This window comes from Eretmochelys imbricata, chromosome 20 (assembly GCF_965152235.1).
Source record: "Eretmochelys imbricata isolate rEreImb1 chromosome 20, rEreImb1.hap1, whole genome shotgun sequence".
NCBI lineage: Eukaryota > Metazoa > Chordata > Testudines > Cheloniidae > Eretmochelys > Eretmochelys imbricata.
Genome location: NC_135591.1, coordinates 9,852,837 through 9,875,103, shown reverse-complemented (window position 1 = coordinate 9,875,103; position 22,267 = coordinate 9,852,837). Strand labels below are relative to the sequence as shown.

The window sequence follows — 22,267 nt, the reverse complement described above, 5'->3', positions numbered from 1 at the left end:
GTCCAACCTGGGAAAATCTGCTGGCTTTCTCATGAGCGATACTTGACTCTTGTCTTAAAATTACTGCAGCCGTTATTACTGGCTTTGGAAAGTATCCACCAAGATAGGACAGATCTAAGTAGTGAGGTTTGCGGACTACTTTTGTTATTAAGTTGAGAGAAGACTATCACCATTCTCTCTTTTGTAAGTCTACTGTTGAAACAACTTGGGTCATTAAACAATGTCATCCAGGCATCTGTTACAACACTAGTAGCTCTTTGTCCAGCAATAGACGCTACCCTTGGATCAATCAGAGCTATCCATTGAAAATTTACTGGAAGAAGCAAAGACTTCAGTCCAGAAGTTGACTAATATTAACTCCTTAACTGAAGAGGACAAGAAGAGTTTGTTAAGCCAGCTGAAAAAGTACACAGACTTGATTCTTACAAATCTACAATAGTGATTTCTAGATTCTGCTCAACCTCTACGGAGCTTTTACAGATCCCTGTCTTATAAAACACTGACCGCTGAGTGGAGTGAGGCACTACCAGCAATGGGGCTGCCGAGCGCTCAGGACAGAATAGAGAATTTTGAACACTGAGTGGAATATCATACAATGAATGAATGAAGATTTAACTTAAACTTCTTTATCATCACTAGTGGCTCGACCCGATCTTTGTGCTGTTTCCTGGGATGAAAGAAGTAGGAATTCATCTCTTGCTACTCCCAGTCACAACAGCCACAGCTGAGCGTTCTTCTTCCCCATTGAATAGAATTTTGTGTTCTGAAAGAAGTCGCCTTCTGCCTGATCCTGAGCATATCATGAAGGACTGGAAGTAACAGACACACAAGAAGACACCAAAGAGTTGTGCAGAACTACAACAAGAAACCAAGATGGATGTAGATGGAGTGCTTCATAGGAGGCTTGAGTAGCCAACTTTAATTTTTGTGACGATTTTAAAACATGATTTAAATCTAATAAAATGGTCATGAAACATTTTTCAGTTTTTACTATGATGCCATACAGCCCACCTTCGCCCTCACAGTCTCAACCCTCACCCCCCACCCCCGAATTTTCCAACACCATCCCCTAATTTCATTTCCTGGGGAAAACACTGGGTCCATCCAACGTGGGGCACAATCAGATCAAAACCTCCAAAGTTGTGGTGGGACGGAGCTGTCATCCCACCCCTGCGTCATGTGCAAGCCTGTCCTGGGGCCAGGAAGCCAGCTCCTTACTTCCAGCTCCTGTTCAGGGACCTTCAGACTCCCTCCACTCTGGCCACACTCCCAACCTCAGGGGTCCCAGATGTAGCTCATCCGTGGCCACTAGTTCCATCCCCAGGGGCCTTGGGGGCTTTGCCTTCTGATCCATCATGATGCCCACAGCGAAGGTTCCCAGAAATGTGCTCCACTCACCGGTGTCCATCAGTATCGGGTCCCACAAACTCCAAGCGCTCTGTCACCCGGCTGGGGCGTCAACAGCACCGACTGAACCCAGTAGCTCTGGATCTAAGTGCGTGAGCTGGAGAGTCACAGCTAAGGAGCTAGACTCCCTGGTGCAAAGGGTGTAGCAGGCTCCCAGGGCTCTGTATATGGAGTGGCCACTGGAGGGAAACAGAGCACCGAGCTGCAAGCGCAGGAGACAAAACATCAGGGGTGCCGAAATGGGGGTGGGCCCAGAGGGCCATGGCCCCATCACTTTTCCCAGCCATAAGGGCAAGCGACGGAGGGGACGGGGCAGAGAGGACTGGAGAGGAGCGAACGAGGCGGGGGGGGGGGTCTCGGGAGGAAGAGGCAGCATGATGGCAGGGGCTGGTGGAGAAGGGGCAGAGTGAGCACGGGGTCTTGGGGAAAGAGGCGGAGCGAGGGCGGGGCCGTGGGAAAAGGGGTGGGGTGAGGGCAGGGCCTGGGAAGCGTCAGCGCAAGGGCAGTGGCTCAGAGAGAAGGAGCAGGGCCCCAGGGGTGCGGCACGGGGGGGCGGGGCCATAGTTTGGGTGCCTTTGCCCTCCCCCCCATCTTTAGGGCGCTTCCGCTGCTTCTGCAAAAGAGCCAGATGATGCTCAATGAAGGTGAAAGCTATGCATTAAACTCTTTGATGCATAGGCCATAATTAACCTGTGGAACTCACCGCCACAAGGATTTGTGCTTAGTAGGGTTGGATCATGTGAACGTCCGGTCATGGTGGAGGGCATAAAGGACACCTAGCTGAAGTCAGGCATCAGGGCCAGACTCACAAACAAGTTCAGCTCCATTGAGACACCTAAAGGAAACAAGTGGCTTCTCTAACATGCTCCAGCCCTGGTAGTTCCTCCTCAGTGATGCCACGAGATCTCCCAAGGAGAGGGGCTCCGCTTAGGGTCTGGGGCAGCTGGGCAGGTTATTCAATAACTGCCCCCAGGGGGCTCTCACCCCTGGGTCTGAGACAGGAGACTGGGCTAGCTGGATGCTTGGTCTGATCTGGATCAGCAGGCCCCGTGCTTCTTCGGCAAGGCAGAGAGGTTTGCTTCGGAGGCTGTCATTGCAGGGCTGGGCCAGGGGCACTGGTGCTGATGGATCATGTGCGTGTGGGTCTAAGGATTGGGTCCCACGTCAGCAGGGCTCCCAGGGAGCACGTTAGGAGCTGAGCTCAGGCGACGCCATCCCGGGTGGAGATTCAATGTGCCAGGAACCGACTGTGTTTGGTTTCAGCACCCCCCTGGCGGCCTCAGCCCCGCAGGGCTGAGCACGGCCCGAGGGCAAACGAAGGGATCTCCAGCTCAAACAGGAATTCTAGTGGGCAGGTCTCTGGCCTGTGCTGTACAGCAGCTGAGACCAGACAGTCACAGTGGTCCCTTCTGGCCTTGAGATCTATGAATGAATGACCCCTAGTGCCCCCCTCTGCTCTCACTGGGGATGGGGAGGAGTTCACCCTGTCTCCCCCAAGGGAGGATGGGTAAGTCCGGGAGGAAAGGTGTGGTGTGGGACTGCCCTGGGGGAAATCCCGTTCCCCCCTCCCCGAGTGCTGGGCTCCCCACTGACCCTCAGCCTGGCGGAGAATTCCAGGGTGGAGACTTTTTAATAAATCAAAATCCTTCCTTTTAAATAACGCCTAAAATGGCTGTGGCCTGGCAGCCCTGACTCTGGGGCCAGCTCCTGGCAAGGAGCAAAGCCATGAAGTGAAGGAGTCTGCGCCTGGGCCGGGGCTGCATGGGGCCAAGAACTGGCCAGCCGGAGCCAGTTCCCATGGGTCCAAACCACAGCCCATCCCAGAGGAGGTCTAACCATCCCATCTCCCTGCACAGGCCTTAGGGCTTCACTTTCATTGCTGGCAAGTTCGGCTGAGGAGCAATTTCCATCTCTCCAGCAAGGGAGATAGAACAGCTGGGAAGGGGCAGGTGGGTGGGTCAGTATCATCATCTCCATTACAGAGATGGGCAAACAGGCTCAGAGAGGGGCTGGGACTCACTCAAGTCCACAGCAGGGCCACAAATAGAACACAGGAGTCCTGCTTCCAGCTCCTCTGTTCAAGCCCCCTAGACCACACTCCCCTGCCAGAGCTGGGGATAGAGCCCAGGAGTCCTGACTCCCAGCCTCTGGCTCTAACCACTCCACTATGCTACCTCCTTTTGGAAAGGGGATGCATGTTGTCACTCTGCCTGGAGCAGCTCACAACCGTGAGTGCTGAGTCAGGCAGACTCTCAGAAGCAGGGCAGATACCCCAAGTTGGTGGTATGTTCTGTAATTAGATTTCACCAAGCCAGTAACAAATGTGAACTCCTGAATTGCTGTACCAGCCTTACCATGGAATCACAGACCCTCCACTCAGACTCTCCAGTCTATCTTGCTGCCCAGACAAACTGGACTTTGTGATAAGACGGTTACTTACACTAAAAATCACATCACATTTAGATTGCTCCCAAGAGACTGGCTGTCACTTACCCCAGATTAATTGGTACTTTAGATCTTACAAGAAAGACAACACTGGCAGCCAATTCCATAGTAAACTAAAGATTTATTAGCTAAGAAATGGAAATGAGAGTTCTAGAGATGTTAAAGCAGGTGAACTACCCACACAGGTGATTCACAGTTAGTAATGCCAAATGGTGGGAGTGATGTAATAAACTGACAGTTTCCCAAAAGTCTTTTCAGGGTACCCAGGTTGTCTCTAGGGATCTCTGCTTTGCATCTGCTAGACTTCCCTGTCAGAGTCCAAACAGTCTAGAGATGAGAGATCTTTCCTTGAATCCAGACTTCCAGCTTCTCACAAAAAACAAGCTGTCAGGGTCACTACCCACGAGGGCTTTTCCTTTGATGACAGTGAGTGCGGAAAGCATTTGCAGGCTTTGACCTCTGGTCATCACACACAATGACCACTTGCTTTGAAATTAGCACTTTTCTGTGAAAGTTTTTTATTAGCATTGCACAAGGCTTCTTTCTCGTTTGATGGTTCATTTGCTGGGTTATTTAGTTACAGAGGAATACACAATATAAATGTTTGCTACTCCATTATAATGGGACACAGAGAAGTGAAAACAATACAAGAAACATCCCACTAGTTTTCATGAAGTTTCAACACCAGCTACACTCTTATACATTTAACAATCACTTTGATCTACACTGATACACAAGGGAATTGGCCTGGGGCTCTGGCATGAGCTGGCACCTGCTCTGCCAGCATCACAAATGGGCATGCAAATATGTACAGCCCTTAAGCCCTATGGCAATATGGGAGCCCGCTCTGCGACCTGGAAGGTGCGCTCATTTGCAATGCGTCAGGGAACGGGTGGGCAAAGGGAGGTGGGGAGCCCAGGCTGCAGCTGTCAGTGGGCAGGGAGTTTGCTCAGCACGAAAGCCCTGTGCACCTCGCGGTAGGCATTGCGGAGCAGCACATAGGGGAAGCAGGTCTCCAGCATGTCGACCGTCAGGAAGGACGACTCCTCCACGATCTGAAAGAGACACGCAGAAGAGCAGCATCAAGGCCTGTCTCCACCACGTGTCCCAGCGTATGGCCCCACGGAGAAGGGGAACCCCGGGCATGGCTGCCACATGGGCCTTCTGGAGACCTCTGGGTATTTCATGGGGTGGTCAGTAGCGGGGTTGGCAGCAATAACGGCAATTGCCCTAGAGAGAGCCAGGTGGCTGGGCACGTAGACCTCAGGGACTGGGCACCCTAGCGAGTCAGGAGTAAAGGACCAGCTGCAGGGAATGTCAGGGGGAAAGGCAGGGCTGGTGGCTAAGGGACTGCCTGGGGACTCAGCAGACCTGGGTTCTCCCCTGTCTCCCTGGGGAACTCGTCTCTGCTCTGTGCCTCAGTTTACCCATCTGTACTAGGGGGTGACCTACAGCAGTGAAGAAGGGATAATTCATTAATCTGTGATCCTGCAGGGCAACAGGCGAGAGAGGGGATCGGTGACTTTCCTGAAGTCAGGGAGCAAGGCAATGGCAGTGCAGGGGATAGAACCCAGGAGTCCTGGCACCCTTTGCATGGAACAACTAGGCAGGGGAGGCCAGTGTCCATAACTGAGTGTCTTGCCCTCCCCTTTGCTCTGCAGATGTTAAGGCTACAGCTGTGGCAGAAATTTACACTGACCCTTGAGTAAAAGTGCTTCAGAAAGAAAGAACAGTGCTGCCCCTGGGAAATGAGGGGCCGGGAGGGGGCCGTGACGGCTGGACATCAGAGGAAAGCTGGGCCATGTCTCCAGGAGAGTCAAGCACAGCGTTCACTTTCAAAAGGGCTTAGCCCGCTCCTTGGATGGGGCCTTCCTTCCCTGAAAGCCCTGGCGGAGCAGGGTGGGCAGACTGGGAGATGGTTGTGGGATCATAACTGGCAGCCCCCCCTTCCCCCACAGCACACCTAGCCATCGCCCGTGGCTGGGGGACGGGGACGGGGCATCAAGCCAGGGGCAGAACATCTCCCCTGAAACTTCCCAGCAGGGAGAGGCTGGGTGAGAGGGGAGCCTCCGACGCCAGCGCTGGATGAATGGAGGGGGGGTCCAGTGGGTTTCCTTCTGTCTCTAGTGCATGTGGGTCAGGGCAGATGGACCCAGCACCCTCCATTCACAAGACCAAGGAGCCAGGGACAGGGGTGTAAGAACAATTTGTACTGGTTCCCCAGCACCTCTCATTCCAGCACCCCTGGGCCCTGGCCAGGGACGAGCCCAGGGCCGGTGCCCACTCTGCTGTCCCTGCTCCCCAGGCAATGCTGCATGGGGCGGCCCATCCCCCTCAGGCACCCGAGGGGGTGGGGGTGGGGGCTCAGAGTGGACAGGGACTGCAACAGCCACGGAATCCAGCATCCCCGAACCCAGCTGTGGAATTTCCCCCTCACCCGGATGCAGCCCTGCTGCCAGGCTCTGTGCTTGCCCGCCTAGGTGTCATAGGCCCATGGGTCTGGCTCAGCAGCCGAGCTAGGCACAGAGCCCATGTGCTGGGCTCAGCAGCGCTCTCCCCAGATGGGGACAATGAGCCCAGGCAGCCTCATTCATAAGCTCTAGATTGAAACATTTGCATTTAAATTGCTTTGCTGCCAACACCCTGCTCCCCGAATACCAATCACAGGCAGCGGACGGGGGAGCCCTCGCCTTCCCCAGACACAGCCGTCTCCTCCCGTCAGGGCAGAAATCAATATCCTTCCAGTGCTAATGGAGACAGATAGCTGGCTGCCCAGCCTGCACGGGGGCTGGGACTGCCTGGCGCAAGGGGGTACAGAGTCTGGTGCCAATAGGGCAGCGCCAGGGGTAGCAGCTGCCTTCTTAGAGACCCCCCCCCTCACCTGCACCCCCTGCCCCACACATTAGAGGGGAATGACAGATGCATTAAACAGCCAAGGAGGGGTCTCTCCCCAGTGGAGAGCAGCTAGGAAGTGGGGGACAGGGGAGGCTGGGTGCATACTGTGATCTCGGCCCACTGAAGAAGAGGCTGGACCTGCTGATCTAAACTTCCAGGGACTGAAGCCCGGACCCCTCTGACAGCAGCTCAGCAGCCCCACTGATGGTAAATCCAAGTAAGGGCCAACAGTACCCACAGTTCCAAAACCATCCACCAGGGACCAGTGAGGAGGGCACACACCGGGCCCTGGCAGTGCAGGGGCAAGAGGCATGAGCTCTGCCCTGGACGCAGCCTGCCTACCGCCTGCTCTCCGACTCCTCGGGGAAACCTGGGCCCGGCAGGGTGACTGTGGAATGCACTGACAGAGGGGCGTGGGCACAGTGCCCTCTAGCGCCGGCCCCAGCCACTACAGCTGCTTTCCTTGTGCAGTGGCAGGGGCTTGCGTGTGGTGCTGGGGGTTCGACCCCCGCTGAGTGCCAGAGCACTTGCCTATACAGGGGGCTGGCTGAGCAAGGAGACAGGGGCTCTGTCAATCTGTGGGGCCATGATCTCGCCCCAGAGACAGCAGCTCAGTCCCCAGGAGGGGACAGATCAGGCTGCCATGAGAGAGCAGTCACCCGGGAGGCAATGGCCCATCGCTGGGGCTGGATGTGAGAACCACTGGAAGCAGCTCGCCCTGCTCTGCCCCCAGCAGCACCAGGGCAGCTGGAAAGCCCAGGCTGTAGGGGGACAGCCTGAAACCTAACCCAAGGCCTGGGAAGGGAGCCTGTCTCTGCTCTGCTGACTGCTTTTATCCCCTGCCCTGGGAATAAGAGCAGGGGAGGAGGCAGGTGCGGGAGCTCATGGCTGGAAGCTCTGTGGGAGCCCAGCATCACCTCCAGTCTGGGAGCAGCTCAGCACCGGGCCACCCAAATCCTACCCAGGCCCAGAGTGCGTGGGGGTGTCTCTTAGCCCGAGTGTCTGCCAGGGGGATCTGTCCATTGTCCCCAGAGCGCAGAAGCCTCACCAGGTGCATCAGCAGGGAGATGGATTCACGGTTCTTGGATCGGAGCTTGTCGGTCTCTTGTCCCAGCTGCAGGAGGCTCACGGACGCCAGCTGTGAGGAGGGAGAGAGAGATGAGCTCTCGGGCTCTGCCCGCAGCGCCTCAGCAGAGTCTCCAGTTAATGAGGAAAGCGAACCCACAGAGCCCCCTGGCCGGGTCTGTTGCTTTGCAGAGCGTGGCTGGGCTAGGGCCTAGGGCAATGCCTCTGGGGCGTGGCGGGGAAGGGGTGGAGTGTCCGCGGTGCGTGGGGAAGGGCGCTGAGGGCACCTGAGGGGCTGAACTTTGCTAAACACATCTCAGTAATGAAAACTGGCTCCAAAGATTAAGACCTGTTGGCTTCTCCAGTGCCTGGGGATGGGGCAGGGCAGAGGCCTGCCCTGAGCAGGGGCCCTGACGGCTCCTATTCCAGCCCCAGCGCGGCACCGAGCCTGGAGAGGGGGAAAGGGTTCCTGAAGTAGAGACTCACCGGGCACAGGGAGACAGCTCTTCGCCCGCCCCCTTTCCTGGCCCCTGGGTTGGGGACCAGCTGGGGAAGCTCCGAGCTGGCAGGGAGCTAGCGCCAGGACCTTTTGGAGCTTGGAACTGGAACATCAGGGAGCTTGTGACAGAGCAAATCAGTGACCTGCCTTCACCAGGATCAATGGGACCAAAGAGACATCTGGGCTGGGAGACCGTCTCTGACACCAGCCTTAGCTGGGCCGGAGGAGCAAGGTGAAAATGTTCATGGGGCACCTGGGCAGCTGCCAACGGTGCATTGGCCAGAGCTGCAAAAGGGCTTAGCTCCCATTGTTCGGGATGAGAGGGGGTTCTCCATTGTTCCTACTGGGGGGATTCGTTCTCAGCAGAGGATGGGGATTCTCCATTGTTTGCCGGGGGGGGGGGGGGGAGCAGGACTCATCATTGTTTGCAGTGAGGGGAGGGGGCTCTCCATTGTTCACAGCAGGGGGAGAGGGATTTTCCATTGTTCTCAGTGAGGGGGGAGGGCAATTCTCCATTATTCGCAGCAGGGGGAGGGGAATTCTCCATTGTTCTCAATGAGGGAGGAGATTTTCCATTGTTCTCTATGCAGGGAAGTGGATTTTCCATTGTTCTCAGTGCGGGGGAGGGAGATTCTCCACTGTTTGCCAGCAGGGGGAGGGGAATTCTCCATTGCTGTCAGGGGGAGCTGCTGGGTGTTCAGCACTTTTGACAGTCCCTCCCCACCTGTCCAATCCCATTAGCTGAATCTCAGAACCGGGTCAGCTCCCCATGCAGGGCCCAAAGAGAGGGGCAGCCAGAGGCTCCCAAACTCGGGGGATGTTGACACACACCCAGGTGAAAGGCTGGCTTTGCTCTCCCTAGTGCTGGGCCTAGGGTGACCAGACAGCAAGTGTGAAAAATCGGGATGGGGTGGGGGGTTAATAGGAGCCTATATAAGAAAAAGCCCCAAATATTGGGACTGTCCCTATAAAATCGGGACATCTGGTCATCCTAGCTGAGCCCAGACTCACACCTCCACTTCCACCCGCCTCGCCAGTCCATGTGCAGGATACAACATCCCCCCGATCCCAGCCAGCTGTGGTTTGGGGGGCAAGCCACGGCCCGGCCTCCTTGGCCCCCCTCTGCCACTCACACAGTCAGAATTGCTTCTTCCAGAGGCATGGGCCCACTCCCAGCTCAACCCCTTCCAACAGCCTGGGAGCTGCGTGGTTAGTGCTGCCATGTGGTGGGCACTGATCAGAGCAGGGCCCCCCTCGTGACCAATGGTGGAATAACCTTCCTGACCCCACTCAGCCAGTGCATGGGGTTTGCCCTGAAGCAGGAGGAGATTACAGTCTGAGCCCATGTCTACAGGACCGGGACTGCAACAGTGCTATAGCCAAGCTGTTGCAGTGGCATATTGACAACACTTCCTACAGCCAGAGAAGGGGTTTTTCCATTGTGCTAGGAGCCCCTCACAGCCCCTCTAGGGATGGTAGCTGGCTTGATGGAAACATTTTTCCCTCGACCTGGCTGCATCTCCACGGGGAGGTTGGTCACACACCCCTGGGCGCTACAGATACATCGACCTAAACTTTTAAGTGTAGAACAGGCCTGAACAGACAGACTGACAGACCCATCTCCGCGAGCAAGCACCCCTTCGATCCATGCCGGGACGCTGGAGTAGGCGAGAAAGGCGCCCCCTAGTGAGTCGCCGGCACCACTGGCCCCAAGCCATGGGGTGTGATGGAATCCCCACCCCTGAAACATTCCCAGCTGTTGTGGGCTGTGAGCTGCCCAGGGGGACAGCACTGATGATCTAACAGGCTCTGTGATTCGTGAAGGGCAACCTGGGCTTGGCACCTGTCTTCAGCATTATTTATCTCTGCAGATGCCTGGACACCTCCCCATGCCCTGCATCTGTCTCCAGATCTCTGTGCTGGCCGATGAGTGTGCAGCAGCGGGCAGCGAACGGCATGCAGAGCCCAGATGGTTTGTTTTCGGCTGCCCCCCGCAGCTGAGAGCTCAGCGCTGCCTGCCCTTGGCATGCTCTCACTACCAGCCAGCTGTGAGGCTCTCCAAGGAGCAGCCTCAGCTCCTCCACCAGGGTCTGGGCTTTGCAAAGTGCCTGGATTTCCTCCCTGTAGAATGTGCACATTGATGCTGGGGTCTGCCCTCCGCCGCATGAGAATACGTCAATGTGTCTGATCTCACACACACCGAGGTCAGTTAGGAGCAGCTTCATTGCAGTAAATGGAGATACACCAGTGCAAGCGAGATCAGGAGCAGGCCTGAGTAACCAGCCCCCCTCAGCAGCTGAGCCATGCCAGTCACTCGGTGGCTTGGGCCTGCCAGACCCTTAGCCTAGTGCAGCGGGTCAGGACCTCAAAGTAGGTCAGGGCCCTGTTCTAATAGGGTCACCAGGGCTGCCTTGCTGGACTTGCTGGGGCCAAAGCCCAAGCCCAAGGGCATCATCCCTGGGTGGCGGGGCTCAGGTTACAGGCCCCCCACCTGGGGCAGAAGTCCTTGGGCTTCAGTTTTGGCCCCACCAGGCTTTGGAACCAAGCAGGGCTCGGGTGGGCTCAGGCTTCAGTCTCCCCTCCTGGGGTCGTGCAGTGATTTTTGTTGTCAGAAGGGGGTCACGGTGCAATGAAGTTTGGGAACCCCTGGCTTCGTGGATCCAGCACTGCACTAGCACCCAGGAGACTAGGCCTGTAGTCCTGGCTTCCTGCTGGGTGATAAGGCTACCAGACACCCTGTTTTTAAAGGGACAGTCCCATATTTAAATCCTCCTGACTTTTTCTTAAAAATGGGCAAATTATCCTGTATTTTGTCTCCCGCGTCACAGTACTGGCGGGTCCTGCTGTTGGCCAGATCCCTGCTTGCCAGCCACCTGCCCGCCAGCGGTGAGTGGCGGGTCCAGTGGCCAACGATGGGGGTGGGTGTGGAAGGCTGGTGGCCGGACAAAGCTGCAGCACGCAGGGCTGGCCGCTCTCCCTGCTGGTCTGTCAGTGCAGCCCCCGCGGTGTGCTGGCTCTCAGCCAGCAGTGACCTGCTCCCCGTCCCTTTTCTGGCTGGGATTGGCTGCGCACTGCGAGCTGCGATGGCTGGTGAGTGTGGGCAGGCACCAGCTGGTTACGTGCCACCTCTACTGCCCACCCATTGGCCCTTTACATGTTCCCCCTCTCGCTGTCCTCTCCCTGCTTTGCCCCTTTGCCCCCCTGCTCCCGGGCGGGGCCCGTCCCACTTCCAGCACTGTGCAAAGAACCAGCCCCTGGTCGGAGTGCTCAGCTCATCAGCAGCCTGGCCGGCAGGCTCCTTCCTTCCCCCACTGCCTCTGGCTGGGCTGGCGCCCCAGGGAAGCCCAAGACCCTCCTGCCCAGGGCGCTGACCAGGAGAAGCCAAGCCCTGCATGTGCCAAAGCCCTGCACAGCACAGGGGCTTAGAACCCTCTTCACCCGCCCCCCAGGGAGCATGGGGCTGCTCTGTCCCCTAAGCAGCCTTCTTTGCTGAGCCACCTCTCTGGCCTGGTTTGCTAAAGCCCCTGCAGTCAGGTTCTGTGGGCCCTGGGGCACAATGCATCCTTAGGGCTTAACCCCTTCCTGCCCAAGCTGTAGCCAGGGGACAGGAGGCATCTGGATTATGTTGGTGGCCAGCAGCAGCCTGGAGGTGTTAGCTGCCTTTCAACACTGTGTGGACAGGAAGGGACAAGCTGCTTCCATCCACTGGGCGGGGTGGTTTGGAGATGAGCTCTGCGAAGACACAGGCCACATCACGCAGACAAACACACCCACACGCCCACACCATGCACCCCGCACCTGGAAGCAGCTCCCATCCCTTCCCTCCCGCCCAAAAGGCTGCTGCTGGCCACATTCTGCTGTGAACCCTGGCAGAAATCTGGGGGGGGTGGCGCATGTGACCCTGCATCTCCCCGTCCCACGTGTTGCCTTGGGAAGATACTTCCCCTACGTGAGAGAGGTGTATGGGAGGGGGTGTCACCTCTCCCCGCGTGAACCCTAAAGCCTGACAGATAAGAAGCTAAATAAAAAGAATCCAAGTTCGCAGCATTGCTTTTTAACAGGGGCTCAGTCAATTCGATGTTAATGTGAAGGTTTGTACGGCATAGTTCTGATTGATTACCGTTGAACTTGCTTGAATACGAGCAATTTTACCAGGCGCCCCGTGTTCAGCATAGGGAAATATGGCCACCCTACTGGGTGACCTTGGGCAAAACTCTCTGCCTTGGATTCCCACTGGTAAAACAGGGACCGTGATACTGCCCTCCTTTGTAAGGCACTTCAAGAGCTAGAATGATTGAGACTGAGGTATTATTAGCTGGCAACGGTAGTAGTCTGTTATCCTCTAGGTGGACCAGGGAAACACTAGGGGAAATGCAGTTTCAGTTCCCTGTTCTGACACAGACTTCCTGCATGACTGTTACTCGAGGCATGTCCACACTTGCAGTTAAACACCCGCAGCTGGCCTGTGTCAGCTGACGTGGGCTATGAGGCTGTTTAACTGTGGTGTCAAGTGGGGTGGGTCCCAGAGCCTGTGCTCAAGCATGAGCCTTAATATCTACACCACAATTCAACAGCCCCGGAGCCCGAACCCGAGTCAGCTGACACAGGCCAGGCACGCATGCATTTAATAACAGTGTCGACATATCCTGAGTCTCTCTGTGCCTCAATTCCCCAGCCATATGATGGGGATGCTAGCCCTGCCCTGCCCCCATGGTGCGTGTGGGGATAGATGCATTAAAGATTGGGAGATGCACAGATGTTACAGCAATGACTAAGCTAGACTGATGCACAATTTACAAGTCTGTTACACTGTGATGCTTCTTCAGTAGGAAGTGAACTGAGAACTAACAATTGTTACACATTGTGGGCCATCAGGAGATGCCAGCTTTTTGTTACTATCATCCCAGGCCAGACCCAAACCAGCAGCTGATCCCTGAGCTCTCGGCAGGGTTTGTGCCTGCAGGTGAAACTCGTCCACGGAAAGGATGGCACTGGCTCGTTTTGCAATCTCTGATGTTTCTAATCAACAATGAATCAGGTTCACTCCCTAGCTGGCTGTTTTCCCACAGGCCAAAAATAATAGTCTGATGCACAAGTCTTTTCCAATCCCCCAACTCCTCCGTCCATCACTCACTGTGAGCCAGGGAGAATGGCACAGGATTGATTTTCTCTGGTGTCTGGCCTTGGGACTCCAGAATTGCATGGAGCAAGGGCTCAAAAGCATGGAAAGTCTGAAACACTCAGAGAGAAAAGAACCAGGAGGCACTGGGAACCAGGCAGTGGCTTGTCCCTCGCTAAATTCCCCCAGTTTAACAGATGGGCCCGCAAAGCCCTGCCAAGACTGAGCTGTGCAGATAGGAGTAAATTGCAATCTTATCCAATATGTCATCTTATTGCTCTCCAAAGGCTCTTGCTTGTTTCTCTTTCCTAGGAAGGAATTTAAATGCCTCTGAAGAGCCCAAACAAGAACTCCCCGGGGAAAGAATCACTGTTTATTGACAGCAGCAGCTGCTCCCTGCTATCCTCCCCTGGGGCATGGTTAATTAGCTTCTGTTATAGTACAGCAGGCCTAGACACCCAAAGGACAGGGCTGGTCACATAAACACTGGGAGACAGCCCCTGCCCTAAAGACCTTACAGTGGAGAAAACAGATAAAGGGGAGGGGGCACAGAGGCAGGTGAAGTGACTTGTCCAAGGTCACACGTCAGGTCAGTAGCAGAGCCAGGATTAGAACACAGCTCTTCCCAAATCCTAGCCCGGGCCTTACCCACCAGCCTATGCCAGAGCCTCCAGCCAGCTTTTACCCCATGTTCAGTCTGCAGCCTGTTTGTTTCCCCCCTGAGCCAGCCCAGCTGGACTCATTTGAGAACCATCCACCTGGATTTTAAATGAAGCCACCACCCACTTTGGACCGCCTAGAAGAGTCCCTTCCCCTGCCAGAGTGACTGGACTGCTCCATGCACTAGGCCATAAACCTCGTCCTTGTTATGCTCCGGCTCAACCAGGAATTAGCCCCGGGCAGTGCCATGGCCTGGGCTAGGCAGGAGCTCAGACTACATAGAATCAAAATCAGGATGTAAAGCCTTCAAGTTACAGAGAATCTGCCATTTACACTAGTTTACACCTGCAAGTGACCTGTGCCCCATGCTGCAGAGGAAGATGAAACCCCCCACGGACTCTGCCAATCTGACCTGAGGGAAAATTCCTTCCCAACCCCAGATAGGGTGATCTTAGACCCTGAGCATGTGGGCAAGACCCAGAGCTCTCCCTATCTAGTGTCCCATCACTGGCCAGTGGAGATATTTGCTGCTAGCTGTCACAGACTGGCTACATGCCATTGTGGGCAGTCCCGTCATCCTATCCCCGCCAGAAATGTATCAAGCTCAGTCAGCTGTGGTTTTTTGCCCCCACTGAAGGGCTGTGAATAAGAGAAAACCTGAAGAGAGAGATAACAGCACCAAGCTCTGGGCTGGCATCAAACACCATTACATACCTGCCAGAACCCGGCCATCCTACTCAGCTGTACCCTTCTCTGCTCAGCCCCCACCAGGCTCCTCTGAAGCCAATCAAGGGTTAGGGGTGCCAGGACCCAGCCGTGTGCCTACAGGGCATTTTGCAGGTGTGAGAGCGAGGGTACAAACCTCCTCTGTGCTGAAGTTACCCCCGCAGCGGATATCGCCCCACAGCTCTGATTTTGAGGGGTGCTGAGAAGATAAAACACCAGCTAAAACCAATATGAGCAGTGGATGCTCAGCACCTTCTGAAAATCAGTCCCAGGCGCCTTGAGATGGAACCCACAAACAGTGGCCCCCCCAAGTCATTCTTATAGATGTGGCTGTCACCTCCTGCTATAACCGGGGGCCAACCGAGCAGCCTGGCAGCTCTACCCCTCCGGCTGCAGGCCACTGAGAAGGGACTCACCCTTGGCTGGCCATAAGAGCTCGATTTGATGTCCTCAGTTCTCGCTGATCTTCAGCCCCTGGCTGCCTCTAGCATCCCAAAGCACTTTGCACATGTCAATGTACACCCACAGGCGGTTCAGTATCACCCCCCTTTTACAGAAGGGAACAACTGAGGCCAAAAGAAGGGACTTGCCCAAGCTCCCACAGTAGGATCAGGAATAGAACCCAGGAGTCCTGACTGCCAGGCCCCCAGCTCTAACCAATAGTCCTCAAAATAGAAGCCCAGAGTCCTGTCTCCCAGACTGCTACTCTACCCTGGGCCCACACTCCCTTCAGCGCTCAGAGTAGATCCCAGGAGTCCTGGCCCCAAGTCACCTTTGGCTAATGACGAGACCCCATGGAGCCCTCAGACACACGCACACCCCATGTGGACGGGTTGGAACTGTTCTCAGTTAAAATCTCAGCTAGAAGAACTCACTGATAAGATTCACGTTCTTGCCAGCAATGGCCAGATTTTCAGAGCAGCTCAGCCCCACAGCTCCCACTGGCTGCCTGAGATGGAGATGCAGGGGAGGGGGCTCTAGTGTGCTCAGTGACTCTCCTAATGTGCAGGTATGGTGGGGATGGGTTCCCCATCACTTGCATGGGGAGCTGCTGGGTACCAGGCGGGAGAAGGGAACCAGCTAGCATGTCAGCTACTTGCTCGGTTGCTGCCAGTGGGAGTCCCTGGCAGGGAGGTGGCTTGGCTGGAACGCAGGTGGTTGTGTCCATCCCTATTGCATTGGACACTCCCTGCCAGCTTACTGTCTGGCAGGGCAGCAGGGACAGCCACTTACTGGGGCTGTCGCCCTTCCCCCAATGCCAGCCGCCTCCAATGCCAGACACCTGGGAGCGGGAGGCCCCTCGGAACCCCGAATCCAAACTCAGTGGGAGATGAATCAGGCAGATCCAGCCGGCCTTCCCCTCCCACATCCCTGTGCTGTGATTGTTGCGGGGTGATGCCATCCCCCACAGACCCCTGGCTGCCTTCACGCTTGCTAAACACCTGGCGGTGCCTAGGAGGCGGTGCCTAGGCGGTGCCTAGGATGACCCACCTCGTGGGACCCAAGCAGTATTTGCTGTGGTCACTGTGGATGAGGCTCTCTAGCCGGTGCTAGGCAGGAGCTCAGACTGGGTGATCACCCTTCCGGCCTTAACAGCTGGGGAGCTACCAGCTGTCAGGCAGGACACTGAAGTAGCTGAATCCCTGGCCATTCCCATGTGCCTGGGTTGGACCATTTGGAGGATAAACAGACTGTCTCGGGCACGGCCCACCTAGAAGCAAGAGGTAGCTATGAATTCACTGAGCACCTCATAACCCACATCCTGCAAGCACCAGTTCAGCGGGGGAGAACCGTTCAGTTCACCCTTGGGCGCAGTACTCCCAGTACAGCCTTGGGAGCAGTAGTCACAGCACGCCCTTGGAGGCAGTACTCCCAGCATGCCATCCAGGCAGTACTGCCCGTACACTCTGGAGTGCAATACTCCCAATATGCTCTTGGGGGCAGTATTCCAGCATGCCCTTGGGAGCCGTACTCCCAGTACGCTCTAGGGTGCAGTACTCCCAGCATGCCCTCAGGGGCAGTACACCTGGCACACAAGCCCGCTGCGTGGAATGAGACCCGCCCGCAGCCGCTCACCAGCAGAAACTCCTTGAGGTGCGTCTCAATGTTCTTGCTGTGGACGGTGAAGAGTGCGGCAGACACCTGGATGATGGCTTTGGCCAGGCAGTGGATATTGTTGTTGTACCCTGCAGGGAGAAGGAGACAGGGGGGCTTGGCACTCACAGCTCACTGAACTGCGACTGGACAGGGAGGCTCGGCTTGTCTCCCTACAGCACCCCCAGTGCACCCCCAGCACCGTTACAAAGACATCACCCCTGCATCTAAGGGCCCGATCCTGGGAGCACTTACACATGTGCATCTCAACCCCACTGAAGTCACTGGGGTGAGTCCAGCGCTTATGGCCTGAGGAGGTATTGGCAGCAGAGCTAGGGAAGTATTAATGCCATCGGCACGGCACTGGGGAGACCGCCTCCGGAATACCGGGTGCAGCTGTGGCCAGCCTTGTTGATGGGAATGAATACCGACTGGCAGAGGCGCAGAGAAGGGCTGCTAAGATGGCCAGGGGATGGCGAACTGATCTTACAGAGGAGACTGGGTCAGCCTAGCAAGTGAGGCTGAGAGGGAGGGGGCTGCTCTCTGCAAACCCTTCGGGGGGAAATGCCAGGGATGGAGCAGAGCTATTGAAGCTAAAGGACAAGGCTGACACAGGAACCCCTGCGGATAAACTGGCCAGGGATAAACGGAGGCTGGAAATGAGAAGCAGGTTTCTAACCATCAGAGGAGGGAGGTTTGGGAACAGCCCCCCCATAGGCAAGAAGCCTCTTGAGTTGGAAGATGGAGCTTGAGATGTTTAGGAAGGGGATGATCTGACGGGGCTGCCGGCAATAGCAGGGGTTGGGATGTGAGCGTCCTTCCAGTCCTGTATTCCTGGGGCAGGATCAGGGCCTAATGCTGAGAAGTCCTCTGCTTGTCACTGATGTGATGTGCACGAGCAGCCCTGTCCCAGCAGGGAGACGTGCGCATTTTTCTTTTTTCGTTTCTGTATTTTTCTTGACAAATGAATTATGGAAATAATTAAACACGTCAGTTGGGGCAGGTTCCCTTGAAATGTGAGTCAGGCCTATGTTAAACAGCTCCGGGACCTCACTCAGCCTTTCCACTAATGCAAGTTGGGGTTGGAGTGCGGAACAGCGCTTGAAACAAGGTCCCGTTTTCTGGGAGTGTGTGTTTTGTAACAAGAACTTCCACAAACTGCCCTGCAGCCTGAGCATTTGCCCCCACCCCGGGGCCATTCACCCAGGAAAGCAGGGTGGTGTCCTGGGACGCCCCCTGCAGGGCAGGATGGGAATCTAGTCATGGAGCACTGACGGCAAAGACACAGATGGCGCCACTGGGCCATTTATCGGCATGTGCGGCGGGTGAATAGATTCCGGCGTTTAGAAAGCAGCCCGTCCCGGCCTCTTACCGTCCATCTCGATGCTGTAAATGGAGAAGGGGTCGGAGGCGAGGAGCGGTAGAGATACAGCCACGAAGACCAGCAGCAGACAGGCTGACTTGTACTCCTCCTCAGGGGACAAGCTGTCTATCAGGCAGAGAGGAGAAGATGTCCAACCAGAGATATCAGTAATATGCTCGGTTTACACTGTCCGTTCTTCTCCCTGGCTTGGCGACTTGACTTACAAATATATATATACATATATATATATAAAATCACCCAGCGGCTGTGACAGGCTAGTAAATTATCTAATAGATGGAGTCAGGTCCCTGCTGCTCCGGAGCTTTGAGTTTTACTGAACATAACTGACACTGCTCAGATTCGCTTGAAGCTGCATGTGCACCATGGAAAAAATTGCCAAAGTGGTGGGGTAAGGGAGAGCTCCCGTGGAAGTCCCAGGCTGGTAGGCGGCATGCAGACAGCTGGGAGAGCAGAGCCGCGGGGATCCCGGCTGTGTTCCCGGAACGTCCCTGGATCAGCTGCGGCACCTGTGACAATGCTGTGTGTGTTCTGAAGGTGTATTTGTCATCCCTGCCCAAATCTTTATTGACTTCACTCATTGCACGGAGGCAGCTACTGATGGCTTCTGCCTCCAGCGACAGATGCTTGAGGGTAAGGCAATTCCCCCTTCTAATGGGCTTCCGCTAATAACAAGCTCTTAATGAAGATAACCCAAAGGTCACTATCATCATTCCCATTTTACAGAGGGGAAACTGAGGTACAGAGCAAGGCAGTGACTTGCTCAAGGTCACCTTAGCTCTTGTATCTTCAAAGCACTTGGCGAACTAAGACCTGGTCCTCACTGGAAAGGTGTCCTGTTTTGGGCATGTCAGGTGTGGGGGGTGATATTGTACTGATATAGTCACCCTGGCACCAGCCCTAGGGGGGATGGCATCCCATTCAGGAATAGCTGGACTGGCATAAAGCCCCTTTAAACTGGAATAACTGCATTCATGCTGGGTGGGGATGTACTGCTTGGACTAGACTGGGATAGTTAAAATGCTACCACTTTCTAGTGTAGACAGGGCCTAACCCATCCAGAGCCCCTCCTTTGTGGGAGCTGAGTATTGTTACAGACACAAACATCTCTAGCATACGTGTCTGGAAACTGGGACAGAAGCATGTGTCACAATTCACAATCACATGTTGAATGAGCGAGTGCAGCCAGAACCCAGGGCGGTGTCAGCGCTGGGAGACTGGGCTAGAGGGCAGCTCCCAGCCTGGCTCTTACCTGTCTTCAGGTTGGAAAGTGCAGTCACCAGGGCTGGGTCAATGTCGCATGGGATCCCGGCAGCCGTGGCCAGCTCGAAGATGCTCAAGGTGACCTGGGGGAAAGACCAGGAGAAGGGAGGGTGTCAGCAAGGCTGGAGAGCTCCCAGGCTCCCTTGCTTCTGTTCCATGTAATGAAACAGCTGCATGTTTATGGGGAAAACAGGGCAGCTGCTGTGAGTGCCTGGTCAGCAGGCCATGGGCTGCGTGAGCTGGGGAGAAACAAGCCACTTGTGCCACATATTGGCACAGCCTCCAGCAGGGACCACAGACAGACCTGTCATTCCCCTGGGAGCATCTCCCTTCCATGCAGAGGAGCTGGGTGCCCAGAGCCCACTGGGATGTGGACACTGGAATGTGTGAAGCACCAGAGGCTGAAGAAAATGGAGCCTGGCAGGGATAAGAAACCCTGTGGGACAGCAGTCGGGACTGTCTCCCTCGAAACACGCAGAGCACAGTGGAAAGAAGCAACACGCTGGGACCAGCTGCTGAGAGCTCTGCTCTCTGGGGTGTCCAGTAGCACAGCGGGCAATTACTGGACCCAAACTGTGGCAGAAGTGCTTGATATTAGCTCCTACTACAAGCCCCTGGTGTAGACATGATTTACGCCAGTGCAGCTGGCTGGAGGCCAAGCCATAAAGGGCTAGCCCCCCAATTATGGACCTAGGTTTTCAAACAGGAGCGTAGCTCCCCCATCCCACTGCCTGTATCACTACACTGCTATTTTTAGTGCCCGAGCTCATAGAAAGCTAGCGCATGTAGATGTACCGAGCTGGGAATTACGCTTCGCAGCGGCCGTGCACAGACCCCGAGGTGTGGGTGAAAGCTAAGGCACTTGAGACAAGAGCCTGCCCCAGGTCTGACTTTGCCATGCCCTGTGTCCAGCCACGAGCCTGTGCCCAGCCTGACCGCCCCATGCCCTGTGCCCAGCCGGGAACCTGTGCCTGGTCTGACCGCCCCGTGCCCTTTGCCCAGCCGGGAGCCCGTGCCCAGTCTGACCGCGCCATGCCCTGTGCCCAGCCGAGAGCCCGTGCCCCAACCAAACCCAACCAACCCAGGAGAATGCTCTGGGCAGAGACAATTGGAAGAGCCCGTAACTGTACGAGAGCAGACAAAATGGCACGAGGTGTTATCCACTGCAGAGAGGAAACTCTGCCAGCGGGCGTGCAAGGTGGAGCCCAGTTCTCTGGACTCGATGAGCGCCACAAGGGGGAGAGAGACTGTATTAGGACATCGCTCGTTAACACACACTGGCTGTGGATTGCATTCCATGTTTTCTTTTAGCTGTAATCTTGTGTCCAAATCCTTAAACGTGCTTTTAGCTGAATCTGTCTCAAGCTCGGTTAAATAAACTTCTGTTTGCTTTTACTAGACCCCTGTCTAAGTGCCTTGTGCTACAGAGAGTATTGAACTGAGGTGAGACCCATGCCCTGGGCCCTGTTTCCACAGAGGTAGTAGATCAGTGTATGCTACGGGTGTCTGGAGGACAAGGGACAGGGCACTCATTTCTGCTTGTGGGAGCAGACAGGCTGAGAGCAAGTTAGTGATGCCCCTCGGACACATCAGGTAACCCCCAAGTGTCACAATTAGCTGGCCCTCAAGCCCCAGAGAGAACTCTTTATTCCTCAGAAGGGTAAGGGCTGCGGCTGGGAGATAAGAGCCTTAGCACAGAGCATCTTAAGCCCAAGTTGTGTGTGCTGCTGGATGGCGCTGTCCCCCACCCCCGGCACTCTGACCCAACAGGGCCCTGAACACCCTCTACGGGCAGCTCCAAGCTCTTGGGATTGTGGCTGGGGAGCAGAGTGATCGAATCCACAGCCCCAAGCGGGGATCCAGGCTGGGCACTGGCTGCTCCAACAGCCACCAAGCTCTATAACTCTAGAGGGGATTTGGGGCTGGAAAGACGGTGACATTAGGAGCTCAGGATTAGCCCCCGACCCTGCTCCCTGGCTGGAGTGCTGGACCAGGGCAAGCCCCAGACCCCACTCCCGGGTGGGAGCTCGAGGGCCGTAGTTTGCCCACCTTTGTCACGGGGCAATGCCTTCAAGACCCTGTTAGTGGTTGTTTTATGCAGGGAGGCTTATAGCCCTTGCACACCTACATGGCCTGTTCTCACTATCCGTACAAATATGTGCTCCTTGCTGGAACCCTGCTGAGTTCTTGGGCTCATTGACATCCTGTGGCAGGGAGTTCCACAGGCTAAATGTGCAATACATATAAGACTATTGTCTGGCTCAGTTTAAACGTGTGTCAGTTTTGTCCAGTGCCACCTCATTCTGGTGTTGATGAGAAGGGTGAATTTGAGAAGCATCTGGTCTCCCTTCCCCAGCGCATGCATGATTTTCTACTCCAGAACCATGCCTCTTGTATTCCTCTTTCCAAGCAGTTCCCCTCTCTTCTAATGTCTTCTACAGCATCCTTTGCACTGAGGGGGTCTCCTGCCCAGGCCATTGGCACACAGGACTCTGCCCTGGCTGCAGCCGTGCTCTGGGCAGCTCCTGGCTGGTCAGCACTCCGAGCTCTCTGTGGGTAGGCAGGGCTGACCAAGGCAGCGGGGCACAACCCGGGGATCTGCTCAGCACTGGCTCTCTCTCAGCACTAGGTCTAAAGATGCTGACTGCTTGCCCTGTGGCTGCCACACTCCCCCCAGCACGGTCTCGGAGCACTGCCTTGGCACTTTGCCAGC

General features: G+C 55.7%; 1 protein-coding gene across 2 annotated transcripts in view; it reads right to left on the bottom strand.

Moving 5' to 3' along the window:
• Positions 1–3,953: 3,953 nt before the first annotated feature.
• The window catches only part of NCKAP1L (NCK associated protein 1 like), a 71,094-nt gene continuing 52,780 nt past the window's right edge, over positions 3,954–22,267 (bottom strand). The window contains exons 27-31 of one of the 2 annotated variants that reach the window (XM_077838403.1): positions 19,544–19,637; positions 18,283–18,399; positions 16,893–17,002; positions 7,796–7,885; positions 3,954–4,907 (exon numbers count right to left, since the gene is read on the bottom strand). In XM_077838403.1, coding sequence (XP_077694529.1) covers positions 4,782–4,907; positions 7,796–7,885; positions 16,893–17,002; positions 18,283–18,399; positions 19,544–19,637 — 537 coding nt within the window. In that variant the 3' untranslated portion in view covers positions 3,954–4,781. The remainder of the gene's footprint in view (positions 4,908–7,795; positions 7,886–16,892; positions 17,003–18,282; positions 18,400–19,543; positions 19,638–22,267) is intronic. The other variant, XR_013348460.1, reaches the window with a different exon arrangement.